Source organism: Orycteropus afer, unplaced genomic scaffold (genome assembly GCF_000298275.1).
Source record: "Orycteropus afer afer isolate SDZICR_OR568_19922 unplaced genomic scaffold, OryAfe1.0 scaffold00067, whole genome shotgun sequence".
In the NCBI taxonomy this organism is placed as follows: Eukaryota; Metazoa; Chordata; class Mammalia; order Tubulidentata; family Orycteropodidae; genus Orycteropus; species Orycteropus afer.
In genome coordinates this window covers 2,972,912-2,989,376 of record NW_006921654.1, presented here as the reverse complement: position 1 = coordinate 2,989,376, position 16,465 = coordinate 2,972,912, and the positions used below count along the sequence as shown (strand labels likewise).

General features: G+C 49.7%; 1 protein-coding gene across 1 annotated transcript in view; it reads left to right on the top strand.

Moving 5' to 3' along the window:
• TK2 (thymidine kinase 2) overlaps window positions 1-16,465 on the top strand; it is a 35,985-nt gene that overhangs the window by 6,066 nt on the left and 13,454 nt on the right. The window contains exons 3-6 of the mRNA XM_007940218.1: window positions 5,353-5,427; window positions 6,638-6,691; window positions 9,513-9,602; window positions 11,494-11,567. Coding sequence (XP_007938409.1) covers window positions 5,353-5,427; window positions 6,638-6,691; window positions 9,513-9,602; window positions 11,494-11,567 — 293 coding nt within the window. The remainder of the gene's footprint in view (window positions 1-5,352; window positions 5,428-6,637; window positions 6,692-9,512; window positions 9,603-11,493; window positions 11,568-16,465) is intronic.

Genomic DNA, 16,465 nt, shown 5'->3' with positions numbered 1-16,465 from the left:
CTCCGGACCGGCAAAAGTCCACAACTCAGCCCACCTTTCTCTTCACCTTCTCTGTTTGTTCCCCAGCCACCGTGCACAGCCCGTGCAGTCCCTGGCTAGCAGGGTGATTTTTAGGTTAATTTTTAGGTCCTACCACCACTCAGGAATGTCCAAGCCGTTTGTGCCGTCAGGGGCGCTCAGGTTCCTGCCAGACTGCAGCTCCGTATGTCTCCTTTTTTGGTATTTTCACGCAAATTCTTCTGCTAGTTGGGATTTAGTCTGCTTCTGTATCCTTCCCTTCAAGGCCCAGCGGTCCAAGATTATCTTCTGTGTCTGTGTCAGTTGGTTTCCCTTTTCTTTGTTGAAGAGGGTCTGTGCAGTCCTTCTGCCTAGTCCACCATCTTGCTGGAACTCCGCCCTTAACTTCTTAAAGCCTCCATTTCCCCATCTGTATAAAGGGGAAAGGAGCTCTGGTGGCCCAGTGATTAATGCATTTGGGTACTAACCACCAGGTGTTCCTCAGGAGAAAGATGAGGCATTCTGTTCCTATAAAGATTTACAGCCTTGGAAACCCTAAGGGGCAGTTCTATTCTGTTTTACAGGGTTGCTGTGAGTCTGAATCTACTCAATGGCAGTGGGTTTCCTTTTTGGTTTATAGAGGAAAATAATACTTAGCTCATGTGGTTGCTATGAGGATCAATGTTACAAAATTTGCAATGCACAGAATATGCAGGAGCTAATAGGCTGGCAGTTCAAACCCACCAGCCACTTCTCCGAAGGTTGGGGAATCTACTTCCGTAGTGATGCTGCCTCGGAAACCCAAGGAGGGGTCACTATGAGTCGGGTGTGACTCGATGGCATATAACACCACCACCACCACCACCACAATGCCAAATAAAATTAAGAAAGATTTAAAGCAAGGTATATTCACTGCTCTGTACACATGGGGTTGCCGTGAGCTGGAACTGACTGGACGACAATGGGTTTTTGGTTTGATACCCAATGGTGGAGTCCCTGGGTGGTGCAAACATTAAGTGCTCCATTCTACCACTAACCGAAAGGTTGACTGAACCTAACGAGAAGCACTTCAGAAGAGAGGCCTGGAATCTGCTTTTGGAAGGTCACAGTGAAATTCCACTCTGCAACACGTGGGTCACTGTGATTCAGAATCCACTCATTGGCAACTGCCTTTTTTTTTTTTTTGATACTCAGTGTTAGCAGAACATGGTATAAAGCACACATTCATCCTGCTGCAAGGATGGGAGTTGGAGCAGCAATTCTAGAGGGTAATTTGGCACCGTGTATCATTTGGAACCGACTCCATGACAGTGGGTTTGATCCTGGTTTATCATAGCTTTAAAATGCATTTGTCCTTTGACTCAGTGATTATACTTCTAGAAATCTATCAAAGGGAAATAATTGGAGCCAGTGACAAAAGATTTATGTTCAAGAATGTTCATCCCAGCCATATTTATAATATCAAAAAAGGAGCATCACAACGTGATTTTATAACAATAATAAAAAAAACTGTTGTTGTTATGTGCCGTCGAGTCAGACCCGACTCATAGTGACCCCTCCTTGGGTTTCTGAGGCACTGTCACTACGGAAGTAGATTGTCCCATTTCCTTCCGAGGAGTGGCTGGTGGATTTGAACTGCCAGCCTTCTGGTTAGCAGTCAAGTGCCTTAGACACTATGCTACCAGAGCTCCCATAAAAAAACTAGACAGCCCTTATTCAACAGTAGGGATTTCAGTAAGTCATGGTATTTCTTATACGATGGACTATTATTTGGCCATTCAAAATCATTTTTTGGAAAAATACTTAATGACAGGTGCTATGGAAGAGATGGAAAAAACAAGATAAAAATGTATGAGATATGAGCCAAAGGGGAAAAAAAAGGTCAGTGTAGAATGATGTGTATAGATTGAGTTCTTTTTAAATATCTGGGAAGAGGAAAAGTTGTTTCCTTTAAAACAACCCATTCATTAGTCCCCGATGGGGTCTCTTTGTGCCCTTTTACACATCCCCTTGAGTTCATTTTGTAGTTTGGGGTTCTAACGGATCAACTGGCGGGGCCTAGGATTGGAGGGTGGCCTGGGATCTGTTGGGAGTGTCATTGCTGAGCACTGTCCCCTTCCTCTGGGATCAGGGTGGGAGGAAGTCTTCACAGCGGCCTGACATGAGTGGGACGAGGCAAGACTGGCCCACTGTTACGCAGCGTCTTATGTAGAGTGTAACTGAGGTCACAAGGAGGAACCGGCCGGGCCTGGCCCCTTGGGCAGGTTACCTAAGTGACCTGTGTGGCTCTGGGTGCCTTCAGCCACAGTGCCGTGGGACAGCCAGTTCTCTGTGTGTTCTCAAGGGCTAGTCCTGTGGTGGTGGTGGTGTCCCATGATCTGCTGGGGCCAAAACCACTTGACCTGTGTCACTTGGTGGTGTCCAGCTGAGCAGAGCCTCGAAAGAGTCGCTGGACAGCAGCTTTAAGGCTCAAGCCATAGTCTGAATCAGGAGGTTCCTTATGTTTAACAAACTATTCTGGGATCCTGAAGCAGGGTGTCTCTGGGTTACACTTTGAGAAACCCTCCCGCAAACCAGTGGGGTGCAACCTTGCTAGCCCAGAGCTCACCTGGAGAGCTGTGTAAGGGCTGGTGTCCAGGGCTTGGAAGCGATTGGTTCTTGTTCAGCCTTGTGCTGAGAATTTGCACTTCTACCCCAGATACACTGAATCAGAATCTACATTTTCACAAGATTGTTATGTATAGACAGGAATCACCCGGGATCTTGTGAACATGCCCCTCCTGTGCCATCCTCACAGTCATTGCTGTGTTTGAGCCCATTTTACGGTCACTGTGTCAGCCCATCTCTCACTGAGGGCCTTTCTCTCTTTTGCTGACCCTCTGCTTTTCCAAGCCTCATATCCTCCATAGACTGGTCCCTCCTGATCACTTGCTCAAAGTCTGTGAGACAAAGTCTTGCCATGCCCCCTTCCAAGGAGCATTCTGGCTGTAAGTCTTTCCAGACAGATGTGTTCATTCTTCTGGCAGATCGTATAGTCAGTGTTCTTCACCAACACCAAAGTTCAAAGGCATCAGTGTATTTTTTTCAGTCTTCCTTGTTTATTATCCAACCTTCATACGCTTATGAAACAGTTGACAAATACTATGGCTTGGGTCGGGATCACCTTAGTCCTCAAAGTGACATCTTTGCTTTTTAACACTTTAAAGAGGTCTTTTGCAGCAGATTCACCCAATGCAATACGTTGTTTGATTTCTTGACGGCTGCTTCCATGTGCATTGATTGCGGATCCAAGTACAATGAAATCCTTGACAACTTCAATCTTTTCCTCTATCATGATGTTGCTTCTTGACCCAGTTGTGAGGATTTTCTTAAGGCATTTGACTGCTAACTAGGAGGGTGGCGGTTCAAACCCACCAGCCACTTCTCAGAAGGAAGGTTGTGCAATCTACTCTTGTAGTGATACCGCTTCAGAAACCCAAGGAGGGGTCAGCATGAGTTGGATCTGACTTGACAGCAGTGAGTTTGGTTTTGGTTTTTGGTGTTCAGGTGTAACCCATACTGAAGGCTGTAGTCTTTGATCTTTATCAGTAAGTGTTTCAAATCCTCTTCCCTTTCAACAAGCAAGGTTGTGCCATCTGCATATGGCAGGTTGGTAATGAGTCTTCCCCCAGTCCTGATACTACGTTCTTCTTGTAGTCCAGCTTCTCAGATTATTTGCTCGGCATATAGATTGAATAAGAGTGGTGAAAGGATACAACCCTGACACGCACCTTCCCTGATTTTAAACCGTGCAGTATTGTTCTGTTTGAACGACTGCCTCCTGGTCTATGCATAGGTTCCACATGAGCACCATAACTGTAAATGTGGCGTGGTAGGGGTATCTGACTTCCTCTGACTTCACGAGAGGGAGAGAGGATCCCCATCAGCATCAGCCCGAGGGTAATTCCTGTGACGCGCTGCTCAGATACTTCCTCTCTCCCATCAGTTCTGCCCCCAGCTAGCCCTCCCCCCACACTCTCTACTTCTCTGCAGGGTTCTTTAATTCATTGCAGTGGCCACACAGAAATCGCAGACAACACTTACAATTATGAGGTTTATTAGAGAAATAACAGATTATAATTCAGGATTAGGAAAGACTCAGGATACAGTTCTTCAGTCAGGACAGCTCATTGGCTATGCCTGTAGTCAGGCCTCTCTCTGGGTGCCCACCTGGGCCCCATGGGCCTCTTGAGCATGCCCAGCCTCTGCCGTGCATAGGCAGGTGTTACAAAGCTCTTTATCGCCACTAATAAGTGCCTAGAGGCACTCCGCTCTGCCAGCAAGCCTCCTGCCTGAAGGTGCTCAGCTTCCTTGCTCCGTGGGCTGGGAAGCCCACCGCGGCGTCTCCAGCCAGTCGTCTGTTTCTGTTGCTGCTGCCACTGCTGCTCGCCATCTGTCTCTTTCTCTCTCCTGGGCCTAGGAGGTTTTCAGGGCAGGAGTCCCGAGTCCAAAGGACATGATCCACTCCCAGCTCTTCTGGGTGGTAGTCAGCTCTCCCCTTTCTACCTCTGGGATGACTCATTTTAAGCCTAGCAGGATGGCACAATTGACTGATCCCCTCATTAGGGTTCCGTATACCTTAATTGCAAGGTTCCCCACAAGATTCCATGTGTCTTATTTGCGTTATTAGCAAATTGTCCAGTCCCCTTGTTGTTATGTGCTGTCGAGTCGGACCTTACTCATAGCGACCCCTCCTTGGGTTTCCGAGGCAGTCACTATGGAAGTAGATTGCCCCATCTTCCTTCCGAGGAGTGGCTGGTGGGTTTGAACCGCCAGCCTTCTGGTTAGCAGTGAAGTGTCTTAGGCACTATGCTACCAGAGCTCCCCCAACCCCTTAGTGGACTGCAAGTACCTTATTTGCATAGCCCACGGGGTCGTTTGGTGGATGTTTTAAGACCATGGCTGGAAAGGCCACATATAAAAGCAGTTCATCACAGTGCAATAACACACATGCTTCCTGACCTCAGAGACTTTAGTTTTGGTTATGAAGGCAGGACAGTTACGTTTGTTAGGGTCGAGCTCGGGAAGGGTATAGTGAGTGTGAGTAGGCAAGCCGTGCATGCTCTAGGACGCTTTGGTCTCAGGAAAGTGGTCTGGTGACCACCAGTGGGGGCCTTGAGCCTGCCACTGAGGGGATCCATTTGTTTATTAATAATAGGACCTTGGGGGTTTCCTGAGGACGGTTTTAAGTTTATTCGTTGATATGTAGGGCTGAACCAGTTACCATGTTCACATGAGCTCTTTCCCAGACATTGTGCTCTCATGTTCCTCTAGGTGTTTGTTTTCTGGTTCTAACATACATTTGTCTTTTGCCAGATCTGTGTCGAGGGCAATATTGCAAGTGGGAAGACCACATGCCTGGAGTTCTTCTCTAGCACAACAGACTTAGAGGTATGGCCTCTACACGGGGTTCCAAGGACCCTGGAAAATCTTGGAGTAATTTAGAGAAAGTGTAGGCCAGGCCTGTCTAATAGAAATATAATGTGAACTGGGCCCAGGGAGCAAGGCTGCCTGTGACCCAGCCTCTGGTGGAACTGTATGGTAGAGCAGATACTATCTCAGGATAGGAACAGTATGGTGAAAGCCTCAGGAGGAGGAGAGGGGGAACTGGTGATTCACCAATGAGGGGTATTTGAGCTGGGTTTTGAAGAATGTGTAGGAGTTTTCCATATAGTGAAAGTTGATGTAAAGTGGGATCAACTGGGTATGCCGGGCAGAAGGAATACCATGAGCAAAAGCATAGAGGTATGAAGAGTGTGTGTTATGGGGGACTCTTCTTTGGGCCTGGGGTCCTATTGCTTTGCTGATGTATACTCAGAAGGTCCCCAGATGGATCCAGTTACTCTCAAAACCTTGGCCTGAAGAACACCATTTAAATTCTTCCCAGCACATGTCCTTAAACTCAGCCTGGGATTGGGGGAGGTGAGAGCCCTGCCTGGCCCACAGGTGGCGCCTCAGACCGCTCCACAGAGGGCTGATCTGTATTCCAGGAGATGTTGGAGAAATTGCAGTCATCTGAAAGGTTCAAATGGGACCAGAGGGAGAGAATGGCTCCTACACCAGGAAGACAGGGTAGCTATTAAATAAGCAGGCTCTCAGCTGCCAGTGTGCCCAATGCCAAGGTCACAGAGAAGAAATGGAGGTGCAGCCATCTGCCGAGGTCACAGAAAGCACCCAACTGGGGACCTGGGTTTCAAGCCTGGGGCTGTCTGGCTTCCCTCCTGGCTCCTCCCACCTTCCTTCCAGCTTGACATGGTGGGCAGTATGGACCTGGGGGCTGGGATGGAACATGCAGTGGAGGGCTAGACAGGACTAGCCTGTTCTTGGGGAGCTCCCAGGGCAACCAGAGAGGCGAGATGCACATACACTTGGCCTACAGAGATGGATAGAATGTTCTTGGGCTGTTTCTGGAAGTTGCGTTAGGCAATCCCATATGGACGGCATTGTAGTCCTGCAGAGGGGCCTGCTCAGCCAGTTCATTCCTGGTGGTTGCCCGAATCTTGATTCATTCATTCTCTGCCTGTCTCTCTCAACACTTACGTGCTTTCACAGAGCTCAGAATCAAAGAAGAGTGGCTCCTTGATGTTTTCTTTCTTTCTAGGTGTTTGCAGAGCCTGTGTCCAAGTGGAGAAATGTCCGTGGCCATAATCCTTTGGTGAGCGAGTTGTTTTGGCACGAACCACCCTGTCCCCTCAAGCAGCTGAGGGAGGTGGTGCTGATGCCTGAGCTGAGCCTCATCTGGCATCCTGCCTGGGACAGGAGGAGGAGGGAGGGGGCAAGTGGAAAATGGCGGCATGCTGATGTTCTGAGGTCAAGGATCTCCGAGGCGGTGTGGGTGGACGTCCCATCTGCTCTCTCAGGTGGCTGATCTCAGCTGCCCGTCTCTCGTTGCTCACCCCCACCCTCCTTTTAGAAGTCCAGGCCTGGCCCCCAGGACCTATCTCCAAATAACCAGGGTCCATGGAAAACCTCTGATTTAAACTGGACTTGGCCCGTCCAAGGAGAGGGGTGCCCTCTTGCTCCCCCTGAACCCACTTTCTGTTTTCCCAAGGGAAGACTTAGTGAGCAGCAGCAGTCCCCCTCCTCCTTATTCCCAGTTCCAGAGGCTCTGGTTTCTGGAGAGAGCTGGGTGCTGCAGGAGGGAGCTTCAGAGAGCATGTAGGTTCTGAGCCCCTCCTCGGGACACGTAGGTACTAGTAGTCTCATTTTTCAGGTGAGGAAACTGTACCTCAGGTAAGTTGCCCAAGGCCATGCAGTTGGTAAATGACACATGTAGAGGTGAACCTTGGCCTCTGAAGTCTGCCATCTCTTGCCCCCGTTTTTAGCAGCACAGGTGCTGTTTCCTTGTGTGGTTCATAAGACCCTGAGTTCCGTACGGGGCAGGGACTGTTTTGGTTTGCCGTTGTTTGCTAGAGCAGTGCACTGCCCAGCACGTAGTCGACGCTCATTCGTTCATTCAGTGAGTATTTCTTGCACATGGCAGACACCATTCTAGATGCTGAGAGTACAGCAGTGAGCATCACAGAGCCCCTGCTCTGGCTCCAAGCAGTCCATGTGAGGAAACAGAAGACAATTAATGTGTAGTATGTGGGAGTTAGAGCTGTGAAGATGGCTGAGGAGGTAGAAGGATGTTACTTACGGCAAGACCTCCGAGTCTGTGTGTGAACGAGACTTCCCAGAGCCATGAAATGAATCTTGCCTCTCTGCCTGTGGGGACGGAATGGTGGTTCCCCTCCTCGGGTGCAGCATAGAAACCTGCAGAACATTCATTTTCTCTAGAAAACAGGAGCAGGCCTGGGTTATTAGGTGAGAGCTAGAGTTGCAGCCATTATGGTTTTATGTGACAGTTCACAGGACAGAGTCACAGTCTCAGAAGCCTCAGGATCCTTGGTACAGATAGCACTTTCAGTGAGAATTTTATAATAAAAAATACAGCAGATTTAGACAGTTTTGCCCACGTTTCAGTGTGCACAGAAGAGCAGGATTGATGAGTTTGTGAATCATCCTGCTTCACTTGATTGGGAGTGGTGGTCTGATGCAGAGAGGGCCGTTTCTGCAGCTGAAGGGCGACAGTGTTTCTAACCTTCCTGAGATTTTCTTTCGACTTCAGGTCAAGGGCCTGCTGTTTTCAGTGCAGAGCGTCAGAGTTGCCCAAAAGGGAAAAAAAGAACATACATATATATGGAAGAGAGCAAAAGATTATTGCAAGTAGGATAAGGGGTACGAAGTGTTTTGGGTCTGATGTCTATGGGCGATGTGGTGGGCTTCTATTTTAGATAAGATAACAGGGAAAGTGGATCTGATGAGTGACATTTGGGCAGAAACCTCAACAAAATGATGTGAGTAGTGCAGATCCCTGGAGGAAGAGCGTCCAGGTGGAAGGGACAGCAGACGCAAAGGCCCTGAGGTGGAATCATGCTTGCTGCACCTGGGGGTCACTAAGGAGGCTCTGTTCTGTGGTGAGAGGCTGACTGAGCCTGAGGGAAAATGGTAGGAGGCAGAGAAGACAGAAGGATTCTCTAGGCCCCTGTGGGCCAGGGTAAAGGCTTTGGATTTCATTCTGAATTGTCATGGATTGAATTGTTTCCCCCACAAAGTGTGTCACCTTGGTTGGGCCATGACTCTCAGTGGTTTGGCAGTTCTGTAATGATACAATCATCCTCCATCTTGTGATCTCAAGTGATCAACCAGTTAGTTGTCAAGGGGTTAGGGTGGGATGCAGTGGCCTTACTCAGGTTACAGTCCTGCTCATGTAAGGAGAGTTTCCTTGGGGGTGTGGCCTGTAATCACCTTTTATCTTACAAAAGATGAAAAGGAGAGAGAATCGAGCAGAGAAGGAGGGCCCTCGTTATCACCAAGAAGGGAGAGCCATGAATAGAGCATGTCCTAGACCTGGGAGAAGGTAGACACCAGGACACAATCTCCAAGGGATGCTGGGGCCAAAGCTGTTGAAAGGAGACAGGGACCTTCCCCCAGAGCTGACAGAGGTCTTCCCTGGTAGCTGGCATCCTGAATTTGGACTTTGAGCTTCCTAAACTGAGAAAATTTCTGTTTGTTAAAACCATCCACTTGTGGTATCTGTTATAGCAGCATGAGGTAACTAAGACATGACTGCAGTGGGGAGCTCCTGGAAGGTTCTGAGCAGGTTAGTGCTTTAGGTTTCGCTGATTGAGGTTCAACAGGTTCCGGTTGGCTGCTGGGTAGAGAGGAGACTGCAGGGGCTCAGGGAATATTCACTGAATGACTGACTGAATGAATGTTCCAGGGACTTTATAGGGCCTCCTGGTATAGCTGTCGCCGGGTTGTTCTGTAGTTGCTGCAGTGCCTGCCCTCTCTCTGTCCTGTTCTGAGGACCCTGTGGTCATGTTGTGTTCCCTCTGGCCCCAAGTAGGTTTCATGAGATGGCTGTTAGTGACCAAACAGCAGGGTCCTACAGATGCCACTTTGAGGTAAAGTGCTGTGTTGTTCTTCTGCAGGGTCTGATGTACCAGGACCCCTGCCGATGGGGCCTCACGCTGCAGACGTACGTGCAGCTCACCATGCTGGACCAGCACACCTGTCCTCAGGTACGTTCTGGGTGCTCAGTTTCAACCTTCAGGTTGAACCTTCAGAATATCTTCTGCAGGTTGGGTGTGTGATTGCAGGGAAGGGAGACCCAGTTCACAAGGAAGCTGGGCCGGGCCTTCAGGGCTCAGTCTTCTGTGTCTCTGAGGCCAAGGGCTCCTGTCCCTGTGGTTGTGTGAGGACCAGCCACCAGGGCCCCCATCCAACCGCAGCCAGCAAGTGGCTGACTGATGGTGCCCTGAGCCCAGGTCCTCATGACGCTGCAGCTCCTGGGCTCAGTGGCATTCGATTTACTCCTCAGAGGGTGGTCCCTGAATCAGCAGCTGCAGCCCATGGGAGTTTGTTAGAAATGTTAGACTCTCTGGCCCCACCTTAGATCTGCTGAATCAGAAATTCTGGGGACAGGGCCCAACAACTTGTGTTTCATCAAGCCTTCCAGGTGAAATTGATCCATGTGTAAGTTTGAGAACCATTGATTTTAGCTCACAGGATCTGGCACTTAGTGCTAATTCTTGAGAGGAAGAATTTCATTGGCTCAGTTTGGGTCAGGTGTCCAGCTCTGACCCAGTCAGGTGTTGGGGCAGGATCTTAGGGCACAGACATGGCTGCTTAGGCCTGATCAACTAGCAGGGATACGATAGGGGTAGAGTCTTATAGAAGAAAGAGCGGCTCAGGGGATCCTGATGGGCACCTGTGGTTCAAAACTGTAAACGCGACCTGAGAGACTGGCTTTGGAGGCTCCATGGAGGACATGGGGTATCCCTGCAGCCAGTTCTGTTCACACAGCCCTTGGCCTGGTGCCTGCAGCTGCAGCTTTAGCCCTTCTACATAAGCCCTTTGCCTTTAAAAATGTCAGGATATAAGCTGAACCTTTGTGATGACTAGAAACGTCTTCTCCCCACGCCTCTGAAAGGTACGGGTGAGAGTCTGAGGTTGGTGCTTTCCCCCTTTGCCCAGCCTACTTTTCCAGAGTGAACACTCAGTTGCCAACCTAAATTGCATCTAAAACATCTGCAAGGTTAATTAAGATGGGACATTAGTGGGTTCCTCTGTGAAGGAGGGAGGGAGAGAAATGGACAGTCTGAGACAGACGAGCTGAAAGAGGGAGATGGATGAATGAGGTGCTGGCACAGAGTGGACAGCTGAGGGTCATAAGTAAAGAGAAGTGGACAGGTGGACAGACAGACAAGCAGGGAGAGTGCAGTGTGCTGGCCCAACTCCCATGGGTGCCCGGGGCTGCTGAGTGAGGAGGGCAGTGTTTACCCACTTGGTATCTAAATTCAGGGTCCCTCCTGCTTCCCAAAGGTGCCCGTGGACAAAAGAGAAGGTTGTAGGTGGAGGGTGGAGTGTTGTGTTACAGAGGGGCATGGTGGCATCTTCCTTCTCACTCCTGACACAGTTCTCAGCTTCCAGAGCACTGCAGTGATCTCTGTCCCAGCCCTGTGGGAAGGCAGCGCAGGTGAAGAGTCCCCTTGTAGGCCAGACCTTCAGTGGCAGAGTCCCTAGAACCTCACTGTTAACCCAGTCCCCTTGGGGTTCTAGCTCAGGCTTATGGATCCTTCTCCTTAAGCGAATTCACCACACAGACTCTTAGGTCGGGAATGCTTAACCACCGCGCTTTGCCTCTGGCCACATTCCGGTTGAGCCTCCCCTCTCCTGTGAAGGAAGCTGCTGCAGAGCCGGCAGCCAGGCACTGCTGTGCTGCACTGAGCTCCCAGGCGACCAGGCCTCAGGTGGCGGGAGAGACGCAGCGGAGCCTGCCTTTAGACCGGGCTCTGGTCCGGTGACTGCCTTACGCTCCAAGGCCTCAGGCAGGGGAGTCACAGGCCCTCCTCAAGGCTTCCTGGCCTCCTCTTTGTCTCAGTGAGTGAATCGCTTTTTGTTTTCCTTTAGATGTCACCTGTACGGTTGATGGAGAGGTCGATTCACAGCGCAAGATACATTTTTGTAGAAAACCTGTATAGAAGGTACCGAAGTTTGCACAATTGATTAATAATTTATTAAACCACAAGTATTTAGAAATGAAATTAGAATTTACTTATTCGGTGGACAGACGTGAAGTACCTACTGTGTGGCATCACCGTCTGTTGCCACAGTAATACCATGTAACATTCACAACCTCGTGGCAGGCAGCCATCTGGTTCACTGCTCATGCATCTAGGGTGCTGGGCCAGGCAGCTGCTGCCCTTGGCTGGGCCCAGTCATGTCGAGGCTGGCAGTCTGGATGGCCTTGGCAAGACCAACTGGGTGGCTCATCTTCCTTCCTCTTGTCTCTCTTCCTTCCTCTGGAACCAGTGAGCAAGTCTGGGCATTCCCTCTGTTCTGGTGGCAGAGGCAGACGTGCCAGGGGAAGCGTGTGGGGCCTCTGTCAGGCCTCTGCTTCATGCTCGCTAACCTCTGTCTCTTTGACCAAAGCAGAGCACATAGGCTGAGCATCAGAAGTGGGAGGGTCTGTAAGTTACATGGCACAGGGTGAGGGTATAGGAAGGGTGAGGAATGAGGGTGACTAGAGCATCCGGTCTATCACAGTGTGCATAACCTTTGTTACCGTTTTTACTCTGCTAACCAGAAGATTGGGGGTTCAAACCCCCGGCCACTCTGTGGAAGGAAGACTGGGCAGTCTACTTCTGTAAAGATTTGCTACCTCAGAAACCCAAAGAGGGTTGCTATAAGTTGGAATTGACTTGATGGCAGTGAGTTTGGTTTTGGTTTTGGTTTGGTGGCCCATTGGTGTCAAGGCCTCAGAATCGGGGGCCTTCCATTGCTGTGCTGGTTTTCAGGGATCTGGGGAGAAGTAGGTTGCAGGTTGGGATCTGAAGTTTCTGCTTCTTGCAAACCTTCCTGTCTTGGAAGCTATGTGTTTCGTCCTCACCATATTACTACCTTTTTTTTTTTTTTGCTTTGAGCTTCAGGGTGCTGCTGCTTAGTCCTTGCCGAGCTGGTCCTCATAGCATGTGAAGAACGCTCTTCTTCCATTCGTCCTGCTGGCTCTGTCTCCTCTGCAGCTGTCTGAAATGTCACCTCCTCTCTGGACCCTCTCTGCCTACCCCATCTACCTGGGTTGAGCCCCCTTGTTACTCTTCTCTTTTTTAAACCATTTTGTTGATGTGTGGGTGAAAGATTACAGAACAAATTAGTTTCCCGTCCAACAATTTATATACATTTTGTTCATGACTTTATCTGCAATCCCCTCAATGTAAAACAGTACACTTCCCAGTTCCTCCCTGGGTTCCTCATTTTCATTTCCCCTTGTTATTCTCAATTGCTGCTTTCTGTTGAATTTCTTTGTAGTGTTAAAGATAACTTCTAATTACATTGAACCATATGAAATTGTTACGGTCAACCAATTTTGACCTTAAACACAAGTTTCATGTGGTTCAACTTAGTGAGCTCTTCCTTTGTTTAATTGTCTATGGTTCACTCCCCACCTGGACCATAGACTCCTTTCTGGAGGGCAGGAGCTGCATCTGGGTTACTCCTAGCTCAGACAGGCACAGAGCAGACTCCTGGCACGTACTTGTTAACTATTGTTGAGCAATAGGACTTGCAGCTGGTCTTTGGGCTCCAGGCCAAATACCCTTTCCTTTGATGGGATGCTAAAAAGATTACTCCATTGGGTCCTGGGCCTGCCATAGGTCATGTTTTGGAGTCTCTGTGGCCCAAGAAATGAGAGCCTCTGCCCCAAATCTGCTCTGCAAGTCAGACCCAGTGCTGTGGGGTCAGGGCAGGCAGCTAGGTAGGGCAGGTCCTGATTGTAGCTCTGACCTCTGACCTCAGTTTTCTTGTGGACCCTGGCCTGCATTTCTGCTATGGTTCCCATCTTCACCCATCTGCCTAGGTTTCTGGGGTGCTTGCGGTGCCCACGGCTAGCTCTGCTGACCCGTTGCTCTGCTGTTCTCCCTCCACTGGGGGGAGGACAGGCAGGAGAGAGGAGAGCAATAGAAAGGGATTCCCTTGGATGTTCATTGAAGCAGATTCTGGGCAGTGGGCAGGGATTTCCTGCAAACCTCGTTATCAGGGCCATCTCTGTCCCTCCGTCAGTGTCAGCTTGGCTGGTTCTGTATGCTGTGTGGTGGCTTTTTCTGAAGAAGGCAACCTGGGATGGAATGGCTGGATGTCTGGGGGGAGAGTGAGGTGTGGCGTTAGGTGGACCTGGGTTCCATCCTAGCTCTGAGGTTGGTTCTCTTTGTGAGTGTGACCAAGTTTCTAAGCCTCTCTGTGCCTGTTTCTTGTCTCTAGTTCCCATTGTCCATCTCTGGATAGCCTGTGGATGGTTGTCTAGCTTAGGTCTTGTGACCCTTATGTGGCTCTTGCCTAACCTTGTTCTTCTGAAATATGGTGGCTCCCGCACTCGCCCACATATATCATGTGTCATCTGCCCAACCCGCTGTGAATTTTCCCAGGAGCCCTTTGTCTTTGCTTTTCCAGACCAGTTTCAGCTGATGGCTCTAGACATTGGTAACTCCTCCCGTGGTCTTTTATTGCACATCTGATGGGACACTTCTGTATTCCCGACTCTCTGTGGCTGTGCTCGAGGACCACCCAGGCAGGGGCCTGGGCTGTTTTGTGGGTGCTGTCACTAGGGGCAAACAATGTGGCTTTCAGTGTATTTGAGCCCTTTTCCTGCCCTGGTAACTTCTGAGCCTCTGCCCTTCCAGAGCACCGGGCATCTGTGGTTCATGTCTCTGCTGGGCAGTAGGCAATGCCCATGGAAGAACGTTTCCGTGCCCTTGTTTCTGTTCTCGAGGTTTAATTGTTTAAAGTTCATACAGCCTCGAGGAGGGACGAGTGCCCCTAAAGACCTACTTGGAAACTGTATTACTTGATGCGGCCAAAGGCTGATGGCCAGCACAGGCCTCAGGGACCCCAAGGGCTGCTGGGAACACTGTGATATCACCCTGGTGGGCCAGGCATCTGCATTTGGCTTTTCTGTGAGATGTGAGAAGGCCATGGTCCTTGGACCCTCTCATTGACACCTCCAGAGGCAGGGGCATGCTCACACAGGTGGCTTTCTCTCCTCTCTGCCCTCCCAGGTCCTGTGACCCACTGCAGCTCACTAATGGGAAATTTGATACCTCCTCTTTTACCTTAGAAATTCATTTGGATTTTGCATTCTATTCCGTAATACTTTTTTTCTGCTTGTATCTAAAAATAATGCATTACCTTATTTATTGAGAGTCATAGCTGACCCTGTAACAAATGTCATGCATGTGGCTTAGAGGACCCCCTCCTGCATGGACCCCAGAGTCCCCAAGTTCAGGTGGCAGAGAGTCAAGGGGTAGAAGCTTTGAAAAGTCCTTCTCTTCACTGAAAAGTGAACCAAACCAACTTACGCAGATTCCCTGGAAACCAGAGCATTTGCCTTAGTGGTTGAGGAGCAGAGCAGGGACCCTGGACAGCAGCTACGTGTTTTGTCTGATTCTTCAGACTTGTCATCCCCTTTGAACCCTCAAGACAACCGGAAGGAGGTATTTGACAGATAAGGAACTGAGGGTGGAAGCCAGTGTTTCTCCCTTCTAATCGGAAGCTAACCCAGGGTGAGAGATGTTTTGCACCCTGCTGTGTGGGGCCAGGGCTGAATAAGAAAGTGGCGAGAGACCTCTGCAGTTCTCTGATGAAGGCCAGGGGCTGCTGGAGCCCATAGAGGCTGAGGATCCCGAGGGGGAGATGGGGACCCTCCTCTCTCTGTGTGAGCCTTCCAGGAGGCTCTTCCCGCTGCTTCTGAAGGTTCTGCTTCAGAGGAACCCTGTTGCTACAATAGTTAAGCACTTGGCTGCTAACTGCAAGGTTGGGGGTTCAAACCTACCAGCTGCTCTGTGGGAGAAAGACCTGGTGATCTGTTCCTGGAAAGGTTACAGCTTAGAAAACCCTGTGGGGCAGTGGGGTCTACTCTGGCACATGGGGTCATTATGAGCAGGAAATTGACTCAAGGGCACCTAATGACAAGGAGAAGTGGGGAGGGAACACTGCAAAAATAAAATAAAAAAGGAAGTCAGAGATGGTACCTGAGAGTCTGCGTTTCTTTTCTTTTTAGTTGTGGTTAGGTGCAGGTTCACAGAGCAGAGTTTTACATTCAACATTTTGTGCACATTTGGTTTCGCTCCTCAGTTACCCTCCCCAGCCCTAACCCGCTCTCCTCCCTGCCCAGTAACCGCCCCTGTGCCCCTCGTAGTTACGCACTCCTGTGTGTCCTGCATTTCCTCTGTATGAATGTTGCCCCGGTGGTGCTCTGTGTCGATTGTGCCAAGGGATGCGTCTCCAAAGAGTATGTGGCCATGTCACCCTGGGTTGAGTGGACTGTGTGTATGTCTTGTTTACTACTGGGCTGAGAGCCAGCCCCTGGGAGTGTTTTATCCCAGGCCCGAAGTATGTCCCAGGGCCATACCAGACTCCATCCAACCAGTAATTCTGGTCATTATTGAGTTTTTGGACTTTGTTCCACGTTTTTCCTCCCACTCTATTCAGGATCTCCAGACTTGACCCTTTCCTGAGCGGTTGGCATTGGTAGCCAGCACCATCTAGTTCTTCTGGTCTCGAGGGCCATCATGTCTTAGGGCTGATTGCTTCCAAAAGGCCTTGGTGTTTTCCACTCTTCTTCTCTTCTGATGATTGGAGACCATTAGCTGCATCTTAGATGGCCACTTGAAACCTTTTAAGACCCCAGTTTCTACTCACCAATGTATGTTGTAGAACAAGATTGTTATGTAATTTGTTGTGCCAATTGAGTCTCACGTCTACATGTCACCACAGTAGGACAAACCGACAGACAAGTTTGTCCTGCTGTTGGAGACCTCTCGTATCCCCCCCACCTGGGTCAGTGTGGCTGACTGTTCCTCTGTCTGGCTTCCTGTCTTTTAATCCTCTT